General features: G+C 35.5%; 1 protein-coding gene across 1 annotated transcript in view; it reads left to right on the forward strand.

The window, feature by feature from the left end:
- The window catches only part of LOC106073416 (glucose dehydrogenase [FAD, quinone]-like), a 28,011-nt gene extending 18,089 nt beyond the window's left edge, over positions 1-9,922 (forward strand). Inside the window, exons 9-11 of the mRNA XM_056033132.1 lie at positions 3,701-3,878; positions 5,425-5,650; positions 6,553-9,922. Coding sequence (XP_055889107.1) covers positions 3,701-3,878; positions 5,425-5,650; positions 6,553-6,706 — 558 coding nt within the window. The 3' untranslated portion in view covers positions 6,707-9,922. The remainder of the gene's footprint in view (positions 1-3,700; positions 3,879-5,424; positions 5,651-6,552) is intronic.
- Positions 9,923-17,173: the final 7,251 nt, after the last annotated feature.

Consider the following 17,173-nt stretch of genomic DNA (forward strand, 5'->3'; position numbering starts at 1 on the left):
CGGATGTCATTGATGATATTAGTAATTGGATGTCAATGATGATGTTAGTAACTGGATATCAATGATGATGGAAGTAGTTGGATGTCAATGATGATGTAAGTAGTTGGATGTCAATGATGATGTTAGTAATTTGATGTCATTGATGATGTTATTAATTGGATGTCAATGATGATGTAAGTAGTTTGCTATCAATGATGATGAAAATAGTTGGATGTCAATGATGATGTAAGTAGATGGATGTCAATGATGATGTAAGTAGTATAATGTCAATAATGATGTAAGTTGTGCTATGTCAATGAAGATGTAGTAGGATGTCAATGATGATGTAAGTAGTTGGATGTCAATGATGATGTTCATAATTGGATGTCAATGATGATGTTCATAATTGGATGTCATTGATGATATTAGTAATTGGGTGTCAATGATGATGTTAGTAACTGGATATCAATGATGATGGAAGTAGTTGGATGTCAATGATGATGTAAGTAGTTGGATGTCAATGATGATGTTAGTAATTTGATGTCATTGATGATGTTATTAATTGGATGTCAAAACTAAGAGGTGCAGATCAAACACTTGTGGCTGGAATGGCTTCCTGCCCCATATTCGCTCCACATGGTGCCTTGAAGAGGACAGATGTCAGTGAACAAATACATTAGCTACAAACTTTTGACCAAGAACGGGCAAAACGCAATAGACCCAATCTATGCCTGCTTTTCAAACTGCATATCAGAATTTAAAGCGATCTTTGACATCCTAGGACCTAGGTAATAATATTGTGCTCATCATCAATCACTAGGGAAGAGCTTACATTACTTGCTGTGGAAACCTGCTGAAGGTTAGATTTCCTTTTCCTTGTTAGCCAATGCCCTTTCTCTCATGGACGATTCCGAGAAGGTGTTATACAGAGGCTAGAAAAGAGTACCCTCACCTTTATGAACCTTTCGTCGGTTCTGCTGCGCCAGTCTTTTCAACACAAAGTGACAGGTCTGGGAAACATACTGCGACCTTGACCCGTAAAATGCTAGCGAAGCACGAAATATGATCAGGTAAAGCAGACGCACCATCGTTATTTTGTTACATCACGAGTTGCGGCGGAAATAATTGCCTGTCCTAAGGCCGCTACACTTCTTGTTAGTCACCTACTGACGTGAGGTGTGCGTGGCTAATAGTGAACTTCAAGGGCAATAAATCACACAAATAATAACTTTTTATTTGGTTTTAGTCTAAAAAAGATTTCTTTCCAAAAACAAATTGTTAAGAAAGATACAATGAATTGATTTCTACAGGAAACAAAAGAATATCTTGTGTATTTTCACACTCAAAGTAAATCGCAGTCATCTACTCACTTTGATAACACTTTGATTGTGGAAAAACGGTCCACGTTTTTTTTTTAAGATTCACTAACAGAGAGAAAAAAAAAAGAGAAAGTGATATGAAAAATGTGGTGGCTAAAGAAGAACGTGATAAAGTGAAAAAGAGGAAAATCGAGAGAGATTTTGAGATAAATAGACCAAAGATTGCCAATGAAGTCACATGGAAAGTGGACTGTCAAATAAGTCAAATACAAATCACTTTGTGTTACAGACGAAAGGGCTTAGATATTGGATTCTACAGTGTTGAGATTCTACAGTGTTGAGATTCTACAGTGTTGAGATTCTACAGTGCTGAGATTCTACAGTGCTGAGATTCTACAGTGCTGAGATTCTACAGTGCTGAGATTCTACAGTGTTGAGATTCTACAGTGCTGAGATTCTACAGTGCTGAGATTCTACAGTGTTGAGATTCTACAGTGCTGAGATTCTACAGTGCTGAGATTCTACAGTGTTGAGATTCTACAGTGCTGAGATTCTACAGTGCTGAGATTCTACAGTGCTGAGATTCTACAGTTTTGAGATTCTACAGTGTTGAGATTCTACAGTGTTGAGATTCTACAGTGCTGAGATTCTACAGTGCTGAGATTCTACAGTGTTGAGATTCTACAGTGATGAGATTCTACAGTGCTGAGATTCTACAGTGCTGAGATTCTACTGTGCTGAGATTCTACAGTGCTGAGATTCTACAGTGCTGAGATTCTACAGTGCTGAGATTCTACAGTGTTGAGATTCTACAGTGCTGAGATTCTACAGTGCTGAGATTCTACAGTTTTGAGATTCTACAGTGTTGAGATTCTACAGTGTTGAGATTCTACAGTGCTGAGATTCTACAGTGCTGAGATTCTACAGTGTTGAGATTCTACAGTGCTGAGATTCTACAGTGCTGAGATTCTACAGTGCTGAGATTCTACAGTGCTGAGATTCTACAGTGTTGAGATTCTACAGTGTTGAGATTCTACAGTGCTGAGATTCTACAGTGCTGAGATTCTACAGTGTTGAGATTCTACAGTGATGAGATTCTACAGTGCTGAGATTCTACAGTGCTGAGATTCTACTGTGCTGAGATTCTACAGTGCTGAGATTCTACAGTGCTGAGATTCTACAGTGCTGAGATTCTACAGTGCTGAGATTCTACAGTGCTGAGATTCTACAGTGCTGAGATTCTACAGTGCTGAGATTCTACAGTGTTGAGATTCTACAGTGCTGAGATTCTACAGTGCTGAGATTCTACAGTGTTGAGATTCTACAGTGTTGAGATTCTACAGTGCTGAGATTCTACAGTGCTGAGATTCTACAGTGTTGAGATTCTACAGTGATGAGATTCTACAGTGCTGAGATTCTACAGTGTTGAGATTCTACAGAGCTGAGATTCTACAGAGCTGAGATTCTACTGTGCTGAGATTCTACAGTGCTGAGATCCGCACACAAATAAGTATAGGCTTTATGAAAATACTTCCATATTCTCTACTCTGTGCATCTGATACACCAAAAAGCTATCGAATTATTGACTGGTATGAAAGTATGAAAATATCCAATACATCAAAGTTGTATACAGAGCAATGAGATTGTCATCGTCCTGCCCACAACAGTTATCTTTCAGTCACAACCCTGAAACCGGCCCTACAACAGTAATATCTGTTGTTGTTTTTTTCTTTTTACAATTCCTCTTTTCAAGTTATGGAGAAACCTGGAGGCTGGGTGGGTGGGTGAGCATACAGCTGATCTCGTAAGTTCTAGCAGATGACGGTGTCACGGGTTCGAATTTTAAAAAATATTTTTTAAACATTATTTTATATATATCTGAAGTTTAGTATTGTCCTTTTTGAGAAATAAATGTAAAATATTTTTTTAATGTTCTTATCGTTTTGAAGTCAAAACTCTGAAACAGGCGCCACAACAATTACTTTCTAGATGCTTTAACTGTCCACTTCTTATCTTATATAATACAGACGTTACTTCAAAAAAGAAGATGATTATGTCCTACGCGTCATGCATTTAGTCATGCATATTATAATTCTGCCAAGTCACTGGTTTTCCTGGCTAGCTCAGACAACCCATTCCATGCTCTAATAGCACTAGGGAAGAAGGAGCACTTGTACAAATTTGTCCTAGCATATGGGATGAGGAAAATGCCTTAATTTTTGTGTCTTTTTGAGTATTTTATTAAATTTTGTTTTTGTATTTGAAGATTATGGTTCAGTGCTTGGTGTATACTTCCACAAGCTACTACAACCGTGAACAGAAGTGTTGCTTCTTACATTACATCTGTACACGAATGTTACGCTGCATAGGTGCAACAGACATATTTATTTTTTGTCCTACAGGTGAAAGCTTATTTTGAAGAAGGGCGCAAGGACAAAATAGGTTTCACTTGCCTAGCCATGTTACTGCGCCCTGAAAGTCGAGGGAGGATTACGCTGAGGACCAATGACCCCTTCGATTACCCCATCATTGAGCCCAACTACATGGACAAGCAAGAGGACATTGAAACTCTCATTCGAGGTGAGTTCTAACTCTGTAGGATGTAGGCATTTTGTTTTTTTACTCTATGGGAGATTTGTTTTACTCATTGGTGTGTAACTATAAATAGCTAGTTGTTGTTTTTTTCGGTGTATCCGGCGTACAGTATAATAACGTGTTGATAATCTATGTATACTACCAGGTTTAAACTCTTGTGTGTGTGCATGTGTGTGTTTGCAGTTTTGAACAATGTAAAATTAAAATTATAAGCTCTTTTCTTTGGAACACAAACTCATTTTATTATCAATATTGATTTTTAAAGTTGGCGTCCTTGACATCGTTTAGTTTGACTCTATATTTCACAATCTCTCCTAATCTTCCTCTTTTTTATTTTTCAATAGGGCTCTTCCTATCGCCTCCACATATCTCTTTATCGCTTTCTCTCCTTTTTCTATGTTACTTTTTATTTGTTGTTGTTTATAGCGTTAGAGAAAGTAAAACGGATTTTAAACATCGAAATGCAGATGAAAAGGAGATCACTGTGTTTAACTTTAGCAGAAATACCCCTAATGAGAATTAAAGTTTTTATTTCTAAAATTCAACTTTAAGAGACACATTTCGTTTCGGAAGATTTCTAGAATTTAAAGAGGCCAATCCTTAAAGAAATAGTGTCACAATACATAGAAATCAGGCAGGCAGGGTTCGGGCTTGCAACCATTATAATGACAGTCCAAAGCGCATACCACACGGAACGAAGTCAACTTGGTCCAGACTAACGTATACCACACCCAGCACCATTACAGCCTCAGTTCATTTGTTTTTATACACGACAGATCAGTGTTGCCACTTACTCGAAATAGGTTTCCTTGAAGTTCCAAAAACATTTACCATAAAAAAAAATATTATTCGCATGTTTATAAAAAGGCGAAAAAAAATCAGATTTGGTAATTAATTATATTATTTTATATCTCGAACAAGGGAAAGAAATTGTACTTGACTGAAGTGGTGGCATAAGCTGAATTAGTCCCCTTTGTAGGTCGTCGTCTGAATCTTCGTGAACGCTACATGAAAAATAGGACGAGACTTTAGAAACAATAGATAACTATACAATCTTCCATGTTTTCACAAGCTTTCCACTAGCGGAGTGGTTACCGTGTTGGCTTGAGAAGAATGAGAAGGCTTGAGCCATGAGTTTGAATTCAGGTCATTCCCCCTAATTTTTTTTTATTAATGCTCTTTTATTGTTAGTCTAGTTAGATCTATTACAAATTTAATTACGTGACTTATCCAAACTTATTGATACAACTATGCTTAGTATAAGCTTTTTTAAAAAGTATTTTAAAATATTGTATTGTTTAATATTATGATGCATTTTTCTAAATATTGAAAGCATTTAGTATGTCAGCGAATCTTTTTATTGAACTAATATTTAACATTTTATATTGTGCATTATTAAATGTGATGATATCAAAGCAGTCAAACAAATCATAGGGATATATTTTCAGCATGTAGATTGGGCATGATTATCCAACACTGAACTAGTACTTTGACTGTCTTTGACCAATTATTTGCCTATTCTTCTCTTTAGGTATACAAGAATGTCAAAAATTCGTGTCGACTGATACGCTTAAAGCTATTGGGGCAGAGCTGACAGAGACAAAGCCAGTGTGGCCCTGTGATGGACACAGGTTCAATTCCCATGAGTATTGGCAGTGCATAGTGAAGCAGAGGCCCAATACCGTCTATCACCCAGTTGGCACTTGTAAAATGGGCCCCTCGGGTGACCCCACAGCTGTGGTCAATGCAGATCTTAAGTAAGTGTCTAACAAGAATACATCTATTTTTTGTTGTTCTTCTTTTTTTTTTTTACTTTGTAATACTCCCTTGCTTCAGAAGATGTGGTTCTCAACTTAATGTACTTGTGCGCCTTTTATGTCCTAGAGGCTCGGGCTACGCTACCCATCCTCAACGTTGCACCCGGTGGGTAACGATCGCAAGAGGAAACGCTTAGGTCAACTAGGGTAGCGAAGCCAGACTCTCGTTGGAGTATCATTGAACACGACGGGATTTCAAAGAGAGCTCTTACAACCATGTCAACAATCCACACTTTGTTCAAAGAGAGCTCTTACAACCATGTCAACAATCCACACTTTGTTCCTTAAGTGACCGTTTCGAAAATGACGATTCCCACACGGTCAACGTGACAAGAGAATTAAAATGGAGGATGCCCCCCCCCCCCGGTGTGCTCGACCTTCCGTCACGTCTCTAGCCCCTGCCTCTGGAGCTTCCCAATTACTGGAAATATTAACCCCGGACAGTGTGCATCATTTAAAGGAAGAGCATGGTAGTAGAGGAGGTGAGGAGGTAGATGGTGGAAGTGGGTGCTCAAAGATTTTTTTCAATGTTCTTCCATCGTCATTTATACAATTTGTCTAACCAGAATAAACCAAAAGGCAGGCGCCCCAAATGCAGACCACGAGTACCTTGGCTTGTTGATGTAGAAGCAGATCTACAAGAGCTTAAAGTCCGGGCATGGAGACGTAAAGCCCAGAACGGAATAGAGAGATGTACTGAAGCAGGCCAGGGCCCTCTGTGGGTTGTAGCACCACTGGGATTTATGGAATAATGTTTTAATACCAAAAAGATCGATGATCATAGCATGAATTTTTTTCAAATTAATTAATCTTAATTGAGAATTGTTACTTTCTATTTACAGAGTGTATGGTATATCAGGTCTGCGTGTAGTAGATGCTTCAATCATGCCATGGCTTGTCTCAGGAAATACCAACGCTCCAACAATCATGATTGCCGAGAAGGCAGCGGATTTGATCAGAGGAAAGCCTCCATTGAAAGCATTAGGTCATTTGTAGTAGTACATATAAATATTTTCCCTTAATTACTAATTTCTCACCTAATACGTAATTATAGTAATTATATATACGTATGGTGTTAATTCAAACTATCCAAAGTCATGACGTTCTTTATAATGGCACTATAGTATTAGTCATATAATATTGGCTGACATTCTTAAGATGACATGGAAATCAATAGTTAAGTTTAGGACTCAAACATCATAGTTACAATAAGTCCATATTTAGATTTCAGTATGGTAGCCTAAAATTGTAGCCTAAAATTGAATCTAATTTTTTTTTTTAATTAACATAATATTAAGATAAAGTTCAGTCGTAGATTTAAATTGATTAGCCACAAATACTTCTGTTAAATGTTCAGTAAGGACAGTATTTCTATGATGTATGATTGTAGATATCATGTTCTATACATGTACAAAATCCATTACCGACAACAAACTAGGTCTTTAAACTAACTCACAAGTACGAGCTTTTATTTTATGTGTGACACCCAGTGAGAGACTTGACTCGCAGTCTTTTATCCCATTCAGACCATTGATCTTCATTGTCCATATAATTTGTTATTGTGTTGTTACTTGTTGTCTGGTGTTTCTTTTTTTTTTTTTTTGTATGTTGCATGTTTTTGACAGTTCTACATACGGAAAAATATGTAGGTCATAACTGGGTCATAAAAGAATCGAAGATAATGTTATTATTATTGTTATTATTATTATTATTATGCTGCCTTTAGTTTTTTATGTCTTGCTTATGGATCTCATTCACCAACCGTAAACAAACAACAGTTAGCCACGAGATTCTCTCTCTTCTATACAAATTACGATCTAATTTTTAATACACAATGGCTATCACGTGACCGTTTTTTTTCCCGTTGTTTTATCAATATTATCACGTGACTAAATGTTGTTTATTAACGATTGGTGAATAAGGTACATTGTTGTCGTGAGTTGTTGTATGTTATTGTTTATGTTTGTTTTGTTTTGTTCCATGCACTTCTGTGTTGTTGAGTATTGTTTCATGTTTTTGAGCATTGTTCCATGTTAGTGAATGTTCTTTCATGGTTTTTAATATTGTTTCATGTTTTGAACGTTGTTTCATGTTTTTGAATGTTATTTAAAGTTTTTGAATATTGTTTCCTATATTTGTAATGTTGTTTTATATTTTTGTAATGTTGTTTCCTATAGTTTCCAAAATTTCTATGCTCACGTTTTACCTATTACTTATCCAAACATTCCAGTATCCTCTTTAAGCCTAACACTTGGGCAGCTTTTTGCTATGGGTCAGTGCTAGAAGTTTCTGAGTTGGATCACAAATAAATGACACGAATCTCTAAAGCATGAAATAAAAAACATTGAACATGCTTCGTTCTTTTTTTTTTTTGTTGTTGTTTATTATCACAAAGGTCATAACCTTCATAGATAAAAAAAATACATTAAAATAAATAAAGCAAAATTGTTGTGTTTTTTTTAATCATCTTTTAATGAGATGACACTTATCTAGACTTATCTATAATGATAGAAATGACTCATATTTGACCTATGAACTTTTATAAATGTGACGACAGTTGTAGGTAACAAGTGAATTATCAAAGTTGACATTTTTTTTATTAATTTTGTAAAATTAGAATGTTAAATTGTTCTTGTTTCGTTTCTTTACAATAATTTATTTCATTCTATTGATTCTTTAACGATTATAAGAAATAATTATTTTATCTGATGAATGATGAAATGTTACTTTGAAAAATAAAAAATACCTTGCAGTATGAGATAGAAAAATTCATTAACTCTGTAAGAGACATTGTGGAGTGCGGTGGTTGAATGGTTAATCGCTTGGCTTCCCAACCTTCGGTCATTGGTTCAAATCTCGGTGAAGACTGGGATTTTGAATTTCGGGATAAGGAACGCACCCTTGAGTCCTCTAAACTCTAATGGCTATAAGACTTAAGTTGGGGAAAGTAAAGGCAGTTGGTCATTGTGCTGGTCACATGACACCCTGCTTGTTAACCATTGGCCAAAGAAACAGAGGACCTTATAGATTACAAGGTCTGAAAAGGGAGCTTTTATTTTTACAAAGTGGCATTGCAGCTGTGTAATCTATTACAAAGTTATTATGAAATGTATTTTAGCAATACTGTTATAGTTATTGATAGTCTCAGGTTTTGTCATAGTCTTCACATGAGTCCGGCTTAATTAATCATAAATGTTTGTGTTAATCATCATATGCCATATTACTATTACATGTATAACAAACATGCAGTAATGAATTAGGTTTACCGTCTATCAAAGTCATAGTGATAACCAATACCATGGGTAACTTACGGTATGTGTTAATGTGTAGCCATCAAAATGTAATATTTAGATTTCTGTTCCCATATGTTAGGAGACCAGTTTTCTTTTTACTATTGTCCACCAGGTCGGACAAACCTCTACGCCCTTGTCAGTGCTAGATGGCTGTAATTATTAATTCGATTGCTGGACACACAATCATCACTCTCATACCGCTATCGTACTAGTTGGAAGAGTAAGGGTCACTCTGAGACACTTATCAATATGACAGTTACAAACACTCATCTTTCTGATGTGTGTTATACGGTTGTGAACTAGCCCTTTTGCTATGAAATAGACTTTTTTTTTTAAGTCTTAAAGACATTAGGTCAGTGTTTCTCAAAATGTTTCCTTAAAGGAACACTTCGCTTATTTTTTTAGAGAGATTTATTCTCGATATGGCTTACTAGCTTATTATTCCAATAGTTCGTGGAATACCTGTTCAGGCCTCTCGAAACACTAGGGTTCCTCGGAACACACTTTGAGAAACACTGCATTAGGTCAATATAAAGTTTCACGGTGTAATTGATATTCAAACATGCACGCAAGGTAATGTGAACGTATTCTAAGACATAACGTCGTCAAACCAGGTCCTGTACTTCTGTAACACATATCTACATATAAAGAATGATAAGGGAGGTTACAGGTTCAGCCTTTGAACACAGCCATTGTAATCCTAAGATTTCGTCCCTTGCTGGGCTGCTTTAGTTTCATCCATTTCAGCCTTCAATTGAACACTGAGTCAGTTAAGACATAAAACGTTTGTTTCTTGAAGACGTTAGAAGAGTGAAACTATTATTATATTATTATTTGTGTTTGTTGGTTCTGTTTCTCTTATTACTTATATTGACTTATGTTTTAATAGTTTTGTAAATAAAATTGTATAGTAAATGAATTCAGTGTTGCTGTTAACTTTATATAAGAAAAACATATAGTCGTAGAAATATTTATATTCTATATTTATACAAAACGAATGTCCGTGGGTCTCAAATCTCAAATTTTATCATTAGTAAATTTAGGGGGAGAATTTGTTTACCAGTTGGAAGGGGCGATACACGCAATCGCCCTCCACCCATTGGACAAACAAATACTGTTTTCTTTTTGTCTTTTTTGTTAAGAAATTACAAAATTTAAAAAAAGTATCTGTCACTAATATAATTTATATATGCTATAAATTAATTACTTATATCGAGTCACCCCACCCCCTATTCTTTAATGCCAAACGCAACCATTAGCAGACATTATAAAAAGGAGCGAGGAGTAACGTATTCACTCTACCGCTCTCTCCCCTTTCCATATGAAAACATGCTGTTTTATAACAGAGTAGTCAAATATGGCGACAGAGTTTATGTAATTGCACAGGATTTACATAATTATTTTAAGAAAGACTTTGTTTTAGAAAATTTAGAATTCATACAAAATTTTTAGTATAAGAGTAACAATTGAGATGAGTTTTGAACCCAAATATTATTTTTATTAGTCACCTTTTTTCCAACTTTTTCTCAGTTGTTTGAGACAAACATCTATAAAAAAGCTAACAAGATCCTCGAAATAAAGAATCACCCTTTCTGTCAGGATTTTGTGATTTTACCATCACAAAAGAGATACAAGACACCGATAGCAAAGACAAACAGACACAAACACTCTTTTGTTCCCCTGGCAATCAAATCATTAAATAAAAACAATCTGGTACAAACTTTGTCACATGTAAATTATGAGTGAGTCTGGTGTGAATGTACACTTTGGTTTCTTATAGTTATAATGTTTTTTGTTTGGTGTAATGCACAAATTGTAAGACAAATTTCCATACGGACAATAAAGATTATTATTATTATTAATCTGATATTTTTCTATTGTATACATAAATAGGGACTGCAACTCACGATATATACTTGAATGCTAAAAATGCGACAAAAAAATACAATAGAATCTAATTGGTCCACTTAATTTCACCTCCCTATTCCGAAATTTTTTGTTTAGAGTTTTGAATTCTAGTTCTGTAACAAAATAAAGTTACAAACATGCCTATTGAGCAAACTGTATCACTTACAAATGCGCTTTTTAAAAACATGTTTTTTTCGAATAATATTGTTTTTGGCAGCGATCCACAATGCCTTAATTTAAATATGTTTGGGTATCTTATCTCTTCAAGATACCAGTTGGTTGTATTGGCAATGTAGTAAGGGTCTGTAAATTCATATTTTTAATTAAAACATTTTCCAAAAGTTCCTTTTTAAATAGGATGAATAATGAGCTGTAGATGTCAGGAGAATGCGTTTCTGCAGTGAAGAATGCAAGAAAACGCATTCGACGTCGGGGATTGGCCCCGAACCCCACTGGGAAAGCATATATATATATATATATATATATATATATATATATATATATATATATATACATATATATTGTACGCGCGTTTATGCATAGGGTTAGGGATTACTGAGCGTTAGAATTAGGGTTTGGAAAAAAATCGCCCCCCTCCAATACAAAGTTCTGGATCCGTTAGTGGCCGTGTGTCACATGTTATTTATAAATGGACTTACTGCACTATGTGGCAACATAATTCTAAAAGGACATATGTATGTCTGCATGGTGAAAGAAATGTTTGTAAAGTATGCATGTGTTTATTTGTTTGCATGTGTGTATGCGTACGTTGGTAAGCATGCGATCTGTATGGGTGTAAATGTACCATGGTATATGTATGCATATGATATATCATGTATGTTTGTAAATGCTTTCGTCCGTACCTAGACAGCATAAAGGGTCGGCAGCCCTGATTAGAATTTTTCAAAATCCTTCGCTGGGACATTTACGTTGTGCCTCAATACAAGAATCGCCAATGGATTGTTTCAGTTTCACAGCTGGTGTATATAGTCATGAATATAAATTGTATGGAATACGTTTCTTATACAAACACAGTTTTACATTTTCGTAAGAAACTGAATGTATTATTGCATATAATCTTATCTGATAAGTATGTAGATAAAAATATAATGCTCTGAATATATATTCGTACGTTTTAAATATTTTTAATACACAAGTTTGTTTTTTTATTGTTGTTGATTTTCTTTTGTCTTATAAACTCACGTAAATTGTGTATATCTGTATTACATTAAACTGTATATATTGTGCCAGTCATTGTAGAGAACACTTGACATTAAGATTTCTTTAGTTTCACACAAATCTCACTATTTACAAATGAAACAAAATAAACATGACAACTAATTAAACTTGTGTTTCTCATCCCCTTCCTACATGTTTTAAGTGACACTTTCCTTGACTGCTTTCACAGTATGTCTATCACTTCAACATGAAGTAACGAGATTTAGATTCAAGTGTTTTTTTAAACCATCTAGCATTTTTTTTTTAAATTCCCGAAAGAGATAATGTTTAATTTGACCACAAAAGAAAGAAAACAACAGGAACTAACGGCCAACCTTTAGGCTCTAAGTAAACCAAGAAACTTAGTAATAATAATTATAATAAGTTATTATTTCCTTTGGGAAATAAGTCTTACACATTTTATAAAAAAATTCACTGTAACGACAGCAAACAACTTGTACGTTTATGATACAGTTTCATTTGAATTCTCCATATCTGTACATTACAGTTTACTGGAATTGCCAAGTGAACAAGAAAGCTGTTTTGTGATATGTGGAGCTTGTTGGGTTTATAAGAGGTATTTCCTGGTATAATATCGACTTACTTACTTACATTGGGCGGCAAGCTGTATTTATCAAATCTGTCACTGGCAATGTCTGAAGACTCTTCCCGCCTGGTGTCCTCTGCTCTGAGGACCTCCATGAAAGTGTGGATCCAAGTTATACGCGGACGTCCCTGTCTGTCTTTTCCTATTGGCCTCCATGTCATTGTAACTCTTGGTATGCGTACTTCATTCTGTTAAAGTACATGCCCTGCAAACCTCATGCCGATGTTCGGTCACAGTTTCATCAAGTGGTCGAGTTCCAGTTCGGCCTAGGAATTCTTATTTCAAGACGCGATTTTTGTAAGTGAGTTCTTCAATCCGTCTCTGCCATTTTCGTTAAGCCACATTTAGTCTTTCCTCAATTTTTGCAGATGACTTTCATGTCTCAAAAGTATACTTTGATGTCAGGATGACGATTATGTAGAGTATGTGGATTTTTGTCTCTAGTCCAATAGCTTGGCTTATTCAAGCAGGCCCCAGCCTTTGGAAATGGCTTCTCAAGCCAACGCGGTAGCCCCTCTGCTAGTGGAGAGCTTATGAATATGGAAGATTGTATAGTTTTCTTTTGTTTCTATTGTCTCGTCCTATTTTTCATGTTGTGTTCATTAATATTCAGACGACGACCTATAAAAGGGATTAGTTCAGCTTATACCACCACTTCAGTCAAGTGCAATTTCTTTCCCTTGTTTGAGATACCAAACAAAATAATTAATTACCAATAGTTAATTGACTTATTAGTTAATTTTTTTTATGAGTCTGGTGTTGTCATGTAAAAGAAATAATTGTGCAAAATTTCAGCTTGATCCGAGATTGGGTGTGGGAGAAATAACGTGTACAAACTTTTTACCAGACAAACAGAATGAGTCGTTATAAAAAAAGAAAAAAAACATCTACGCCTTTGATTCACACGAACTTGTCAAGAGACGCACTGTTTGTTTCACTTGTTCACATGAATCCATTCGTTTTGTGAATTAAAAAAAAAAGAAAAACATTTCAATGCGTTTCCCCTCCAAAAAAAACGGCATCCCGTTTCGACATAATAGAACAGTGGTTCCCAAACTTTTTCCTTAACTCTACACATTCGGATTATTTAGCGGAACACTTTGCTTATGTTTAGTTTAGATTTTTTTCTATTCTTTAAAATAAAAAAAAAATTAAACCATATTCTAAATTAAGATTTTTCAAAGCATAAGGCTTTAAAAAATATAGATAAAAGGATACAATGATATGTATAAAGTTTAATGACCGTGATGATATTTTGTCCTGGAAGAGTATAACAGTACGTTATTGGTAAGCTTTAATTTTAATATCTAGTGTGGCGTCAAGTCTGTTTCTATACGTTGACTTTAGTGCAACCTAAGAAAACCCTACTGCGCACAGGTAGGTAACTGAAGTAAAATATCGAGCTGCTTGTTTTGAAATGTTGTGGTACTCATCAAGAGAAACTCGACCAGAAATCAATTAATGGTTGATCTTTTATTGTATCTTTCTTGAACGTTAGAGTCAGAATCTAGGTCAAAGGTCATAGTGATGTTATAAGATGTATTTTGTTACCAAGAATCTTTTAAGCGGCCCCCGAAAGGGGAATAGACCCTATTAGTTTTGTGTGGTCTGTCTGTCCGTCCGTCCGTCCCGTTTAGATCTTGTAAACTAGAAAAGATATTGAAAATCCGACATCATGATATTTTGTGCCATTCAACGTTCTTATGTAACGGCTACTTTTTTCTTTCTGAAACCGAAAAAAATATTTTTTTAAATCAACTATGCAAACAGTTTTTTTTTTCATAAAAATACACCATTTTTAAAACTATTCACTATTAATAGTAACAAACACTGTAGGCTATTTAGTAAGGGAGTGGACTATTTTACATATTTTTAACACATTTATGCAAAAATTTTAGATTTTTTTTGTCAAATTTTTTTTTACAATTGTATTGCTAAGTTAATTAAGTTCTTTCATACTAACTACTACTTTTAAAAAAATGTTTACTTTTATTTTTACTTAGAAAGAATCTATTTAGTATGCATATAAGTGGAACATAATTTAAAACAGCAATTAATAAATAGTTTTTCATATTACCATGTGAACTGTAGTAGTACACTACATCCACGGAACATTGAACTAAAGGATGGGGAGAATTATTTGTTTTTTTAGGAAAATTATGTGTTTTTTTTTTCTTGAAGCTTTGAATAAAAGATTGATCTTTTACAGAATAATTAGATCAATGAGATAATCATTATATGACATTAGTTAGGCCAGGTTCACATTGAACTTCTTCATTTTCACATATCCCTTGGTCTACTGGATCGTTGGGGCCCCACACAAGATCTGTCACTATTCTTTCTCCATTCTTCTCTATCATTTGCCTTTGATATGATTTAATTCTGATATTTTTTTCTAAAAATATTAAAACCTGTCTTTTTACCTGCCTTGGTGGACAACTTCAGGGACCGATTTTGAGTTTGTGTTTTTTTCTGCATTTTTTAAAGATATTAATTCTCGTGTTGAACTACTATTTAACTATTCCAGTAGTTCGTGGAGCACCAGTCAGGCCTCAACGAAACACTAGGGTTCCTCGGAACACAGTTTGGGAAACACTGTAGAAGTTTGTATTTTCAAAGTTCTTAAGAACCTCTCCTGTACCGGATATTTCCAATTCTATTATTAGTTTAAAGTTCATAGTCCAGAAAGCAAGTGACGCATCTCTTGGAGCGTACGAGCATCAGTTCACGTAGCCAGCCCTTAATGAGCGCCTCCAACTTGTGGTTCTTATCTTGTTGCCTGAATACCATACCTTGTGTCCGGCAGTGGGAGGGAGGGGGCAGCAGGAGTACATCTAGTTATGTTTCTAGCAGGCACAGAGCTTTTAATTCCTCATCATTCTTTTTGTTTTTTTTGTCCTCTATTTCTCTGTTTGTCTTTGTCTCTTTCCTTTAAGTCTCTCTCTTTCTCTCTCTCTCTTTGGTTCTCCTTTTTTCTACTAGGTTCTATATGTTTATCTGTTTCTCCTCATTTTCTCTCGCTCTCTGTCTCTTATTCACTCTTCTCCCATGTCTCTCTTTCTTTCTCACACTCCTTCCTTTGCTTCTTTGCAGAATGTGTGTGTGTCGCTCTATCTCTCTCCATCTCTCCATATATATATATGAGTGTGTGTGTGTCTGTAAGTAATGTACCCGTTTCAGGCTTTGCGATCTATGGGCAGATGATATAAAAGCCATCTGTTTCTGAGCCACGGTTAACGAGATTGTCATGTGGCCAGCACAACGACCAACCGCCCCAAATAATGTCAGGTACTCATTAAACTTCATAAAGATCCCGAAATTAAAAATCCCAGTATTCACCTGGAATTGAACCCGGGACTCTTCAGCCTTCAGTTTGGAAGCCAAGCGCTTCATTATATATATATATATATATATATATATATATATATATATATATATATATATATATATATATATGTATATATATATGTATGTATGTGTGTGTGTGTGTGTATGCACGAAAGGTGAAAGTAGCGCTATATAATTACTATAATTATTATATCTGACGTGCGCTCCTCTTGTGATACGTTGGTGTAGTCGCCAGGAGAATGCAATTCAGAAGTTCCGAAATTTTACTAGTATGGAATTTGTTAAGCAAAAGTTTTTGTGTCAAGGCACATAGATAACACAGCAGACTGCACCGCGCATCCAGATGAGAATTCCCCTCCCCCCCCCCTACCCCCCCCCCCCCCAAAAAAAAAAAAGAAAAACAATTAAACTATATCAGCAGCCAATAACTGAAGCAGCTTCCAGAAGCTTAAACCTTGCTGGTATTTATATAAAATAGAGAAAAAGATTGGTGAAAGGGGGGGGGGGATTAGTTAATAAATGTGTTTCGATACATTTAATTTCTTAATACTGTATCACTGCATACGGAGAACTATGTCTATGTTGATATCTCACACCGTGTGTGGTGTAATTAAAGCTCAGTGTAGTGTCTCCTCGCCTGTGTTTCAGCGTGTACGCATTCAAGCGACAGACAAAGTACGTCGCTCAACTGTGACATGTCATTCTTACTTAGTGTGAAGTATAGGAGGCTCTGGTGAGGAGCGAAGTAATGTCACTAGACGTGAAGTGTCCTAAGCGGGGCAGTGTATCTTGATTGCTAGCTACTTGACTTTATTTGTCATGGGAAAGTTGTCAGTGCCTTACTTTATGTTGGAGCGGACTGACTGAAAGATGCGCAAACACTTATCCTATAATCTTAATAGTCTTAGTGTTATAGATATGTGATGGCTGTCTCAGTGGCTGGCTTGTCTGCGCTGCGGCTTAGAGACAATTTGGTTCGGAGCTTTCATAACATCAATTTTAGTTGCATCAACGTAATGAGGTTGTAGATTCCTGACTATAGTCTCTGTCAGTCCATCTTTCCAACTCAATCCTTCCTTTTTTTACAAA

The sequence above is a fragment of the Biomphalaria glabrata genome, chromosome 6, assembly GCF_947242115.1.
Source record: "Biomphalaria glabrata chromosome 6, xgBioGlab47.1, whole genome shotgun sequence".
NCBI lineage: Eukaryota > Metazoa > Mollusca > Gastropoda > Planorbidae > Biomphalaria > Biomphalaria glabrata.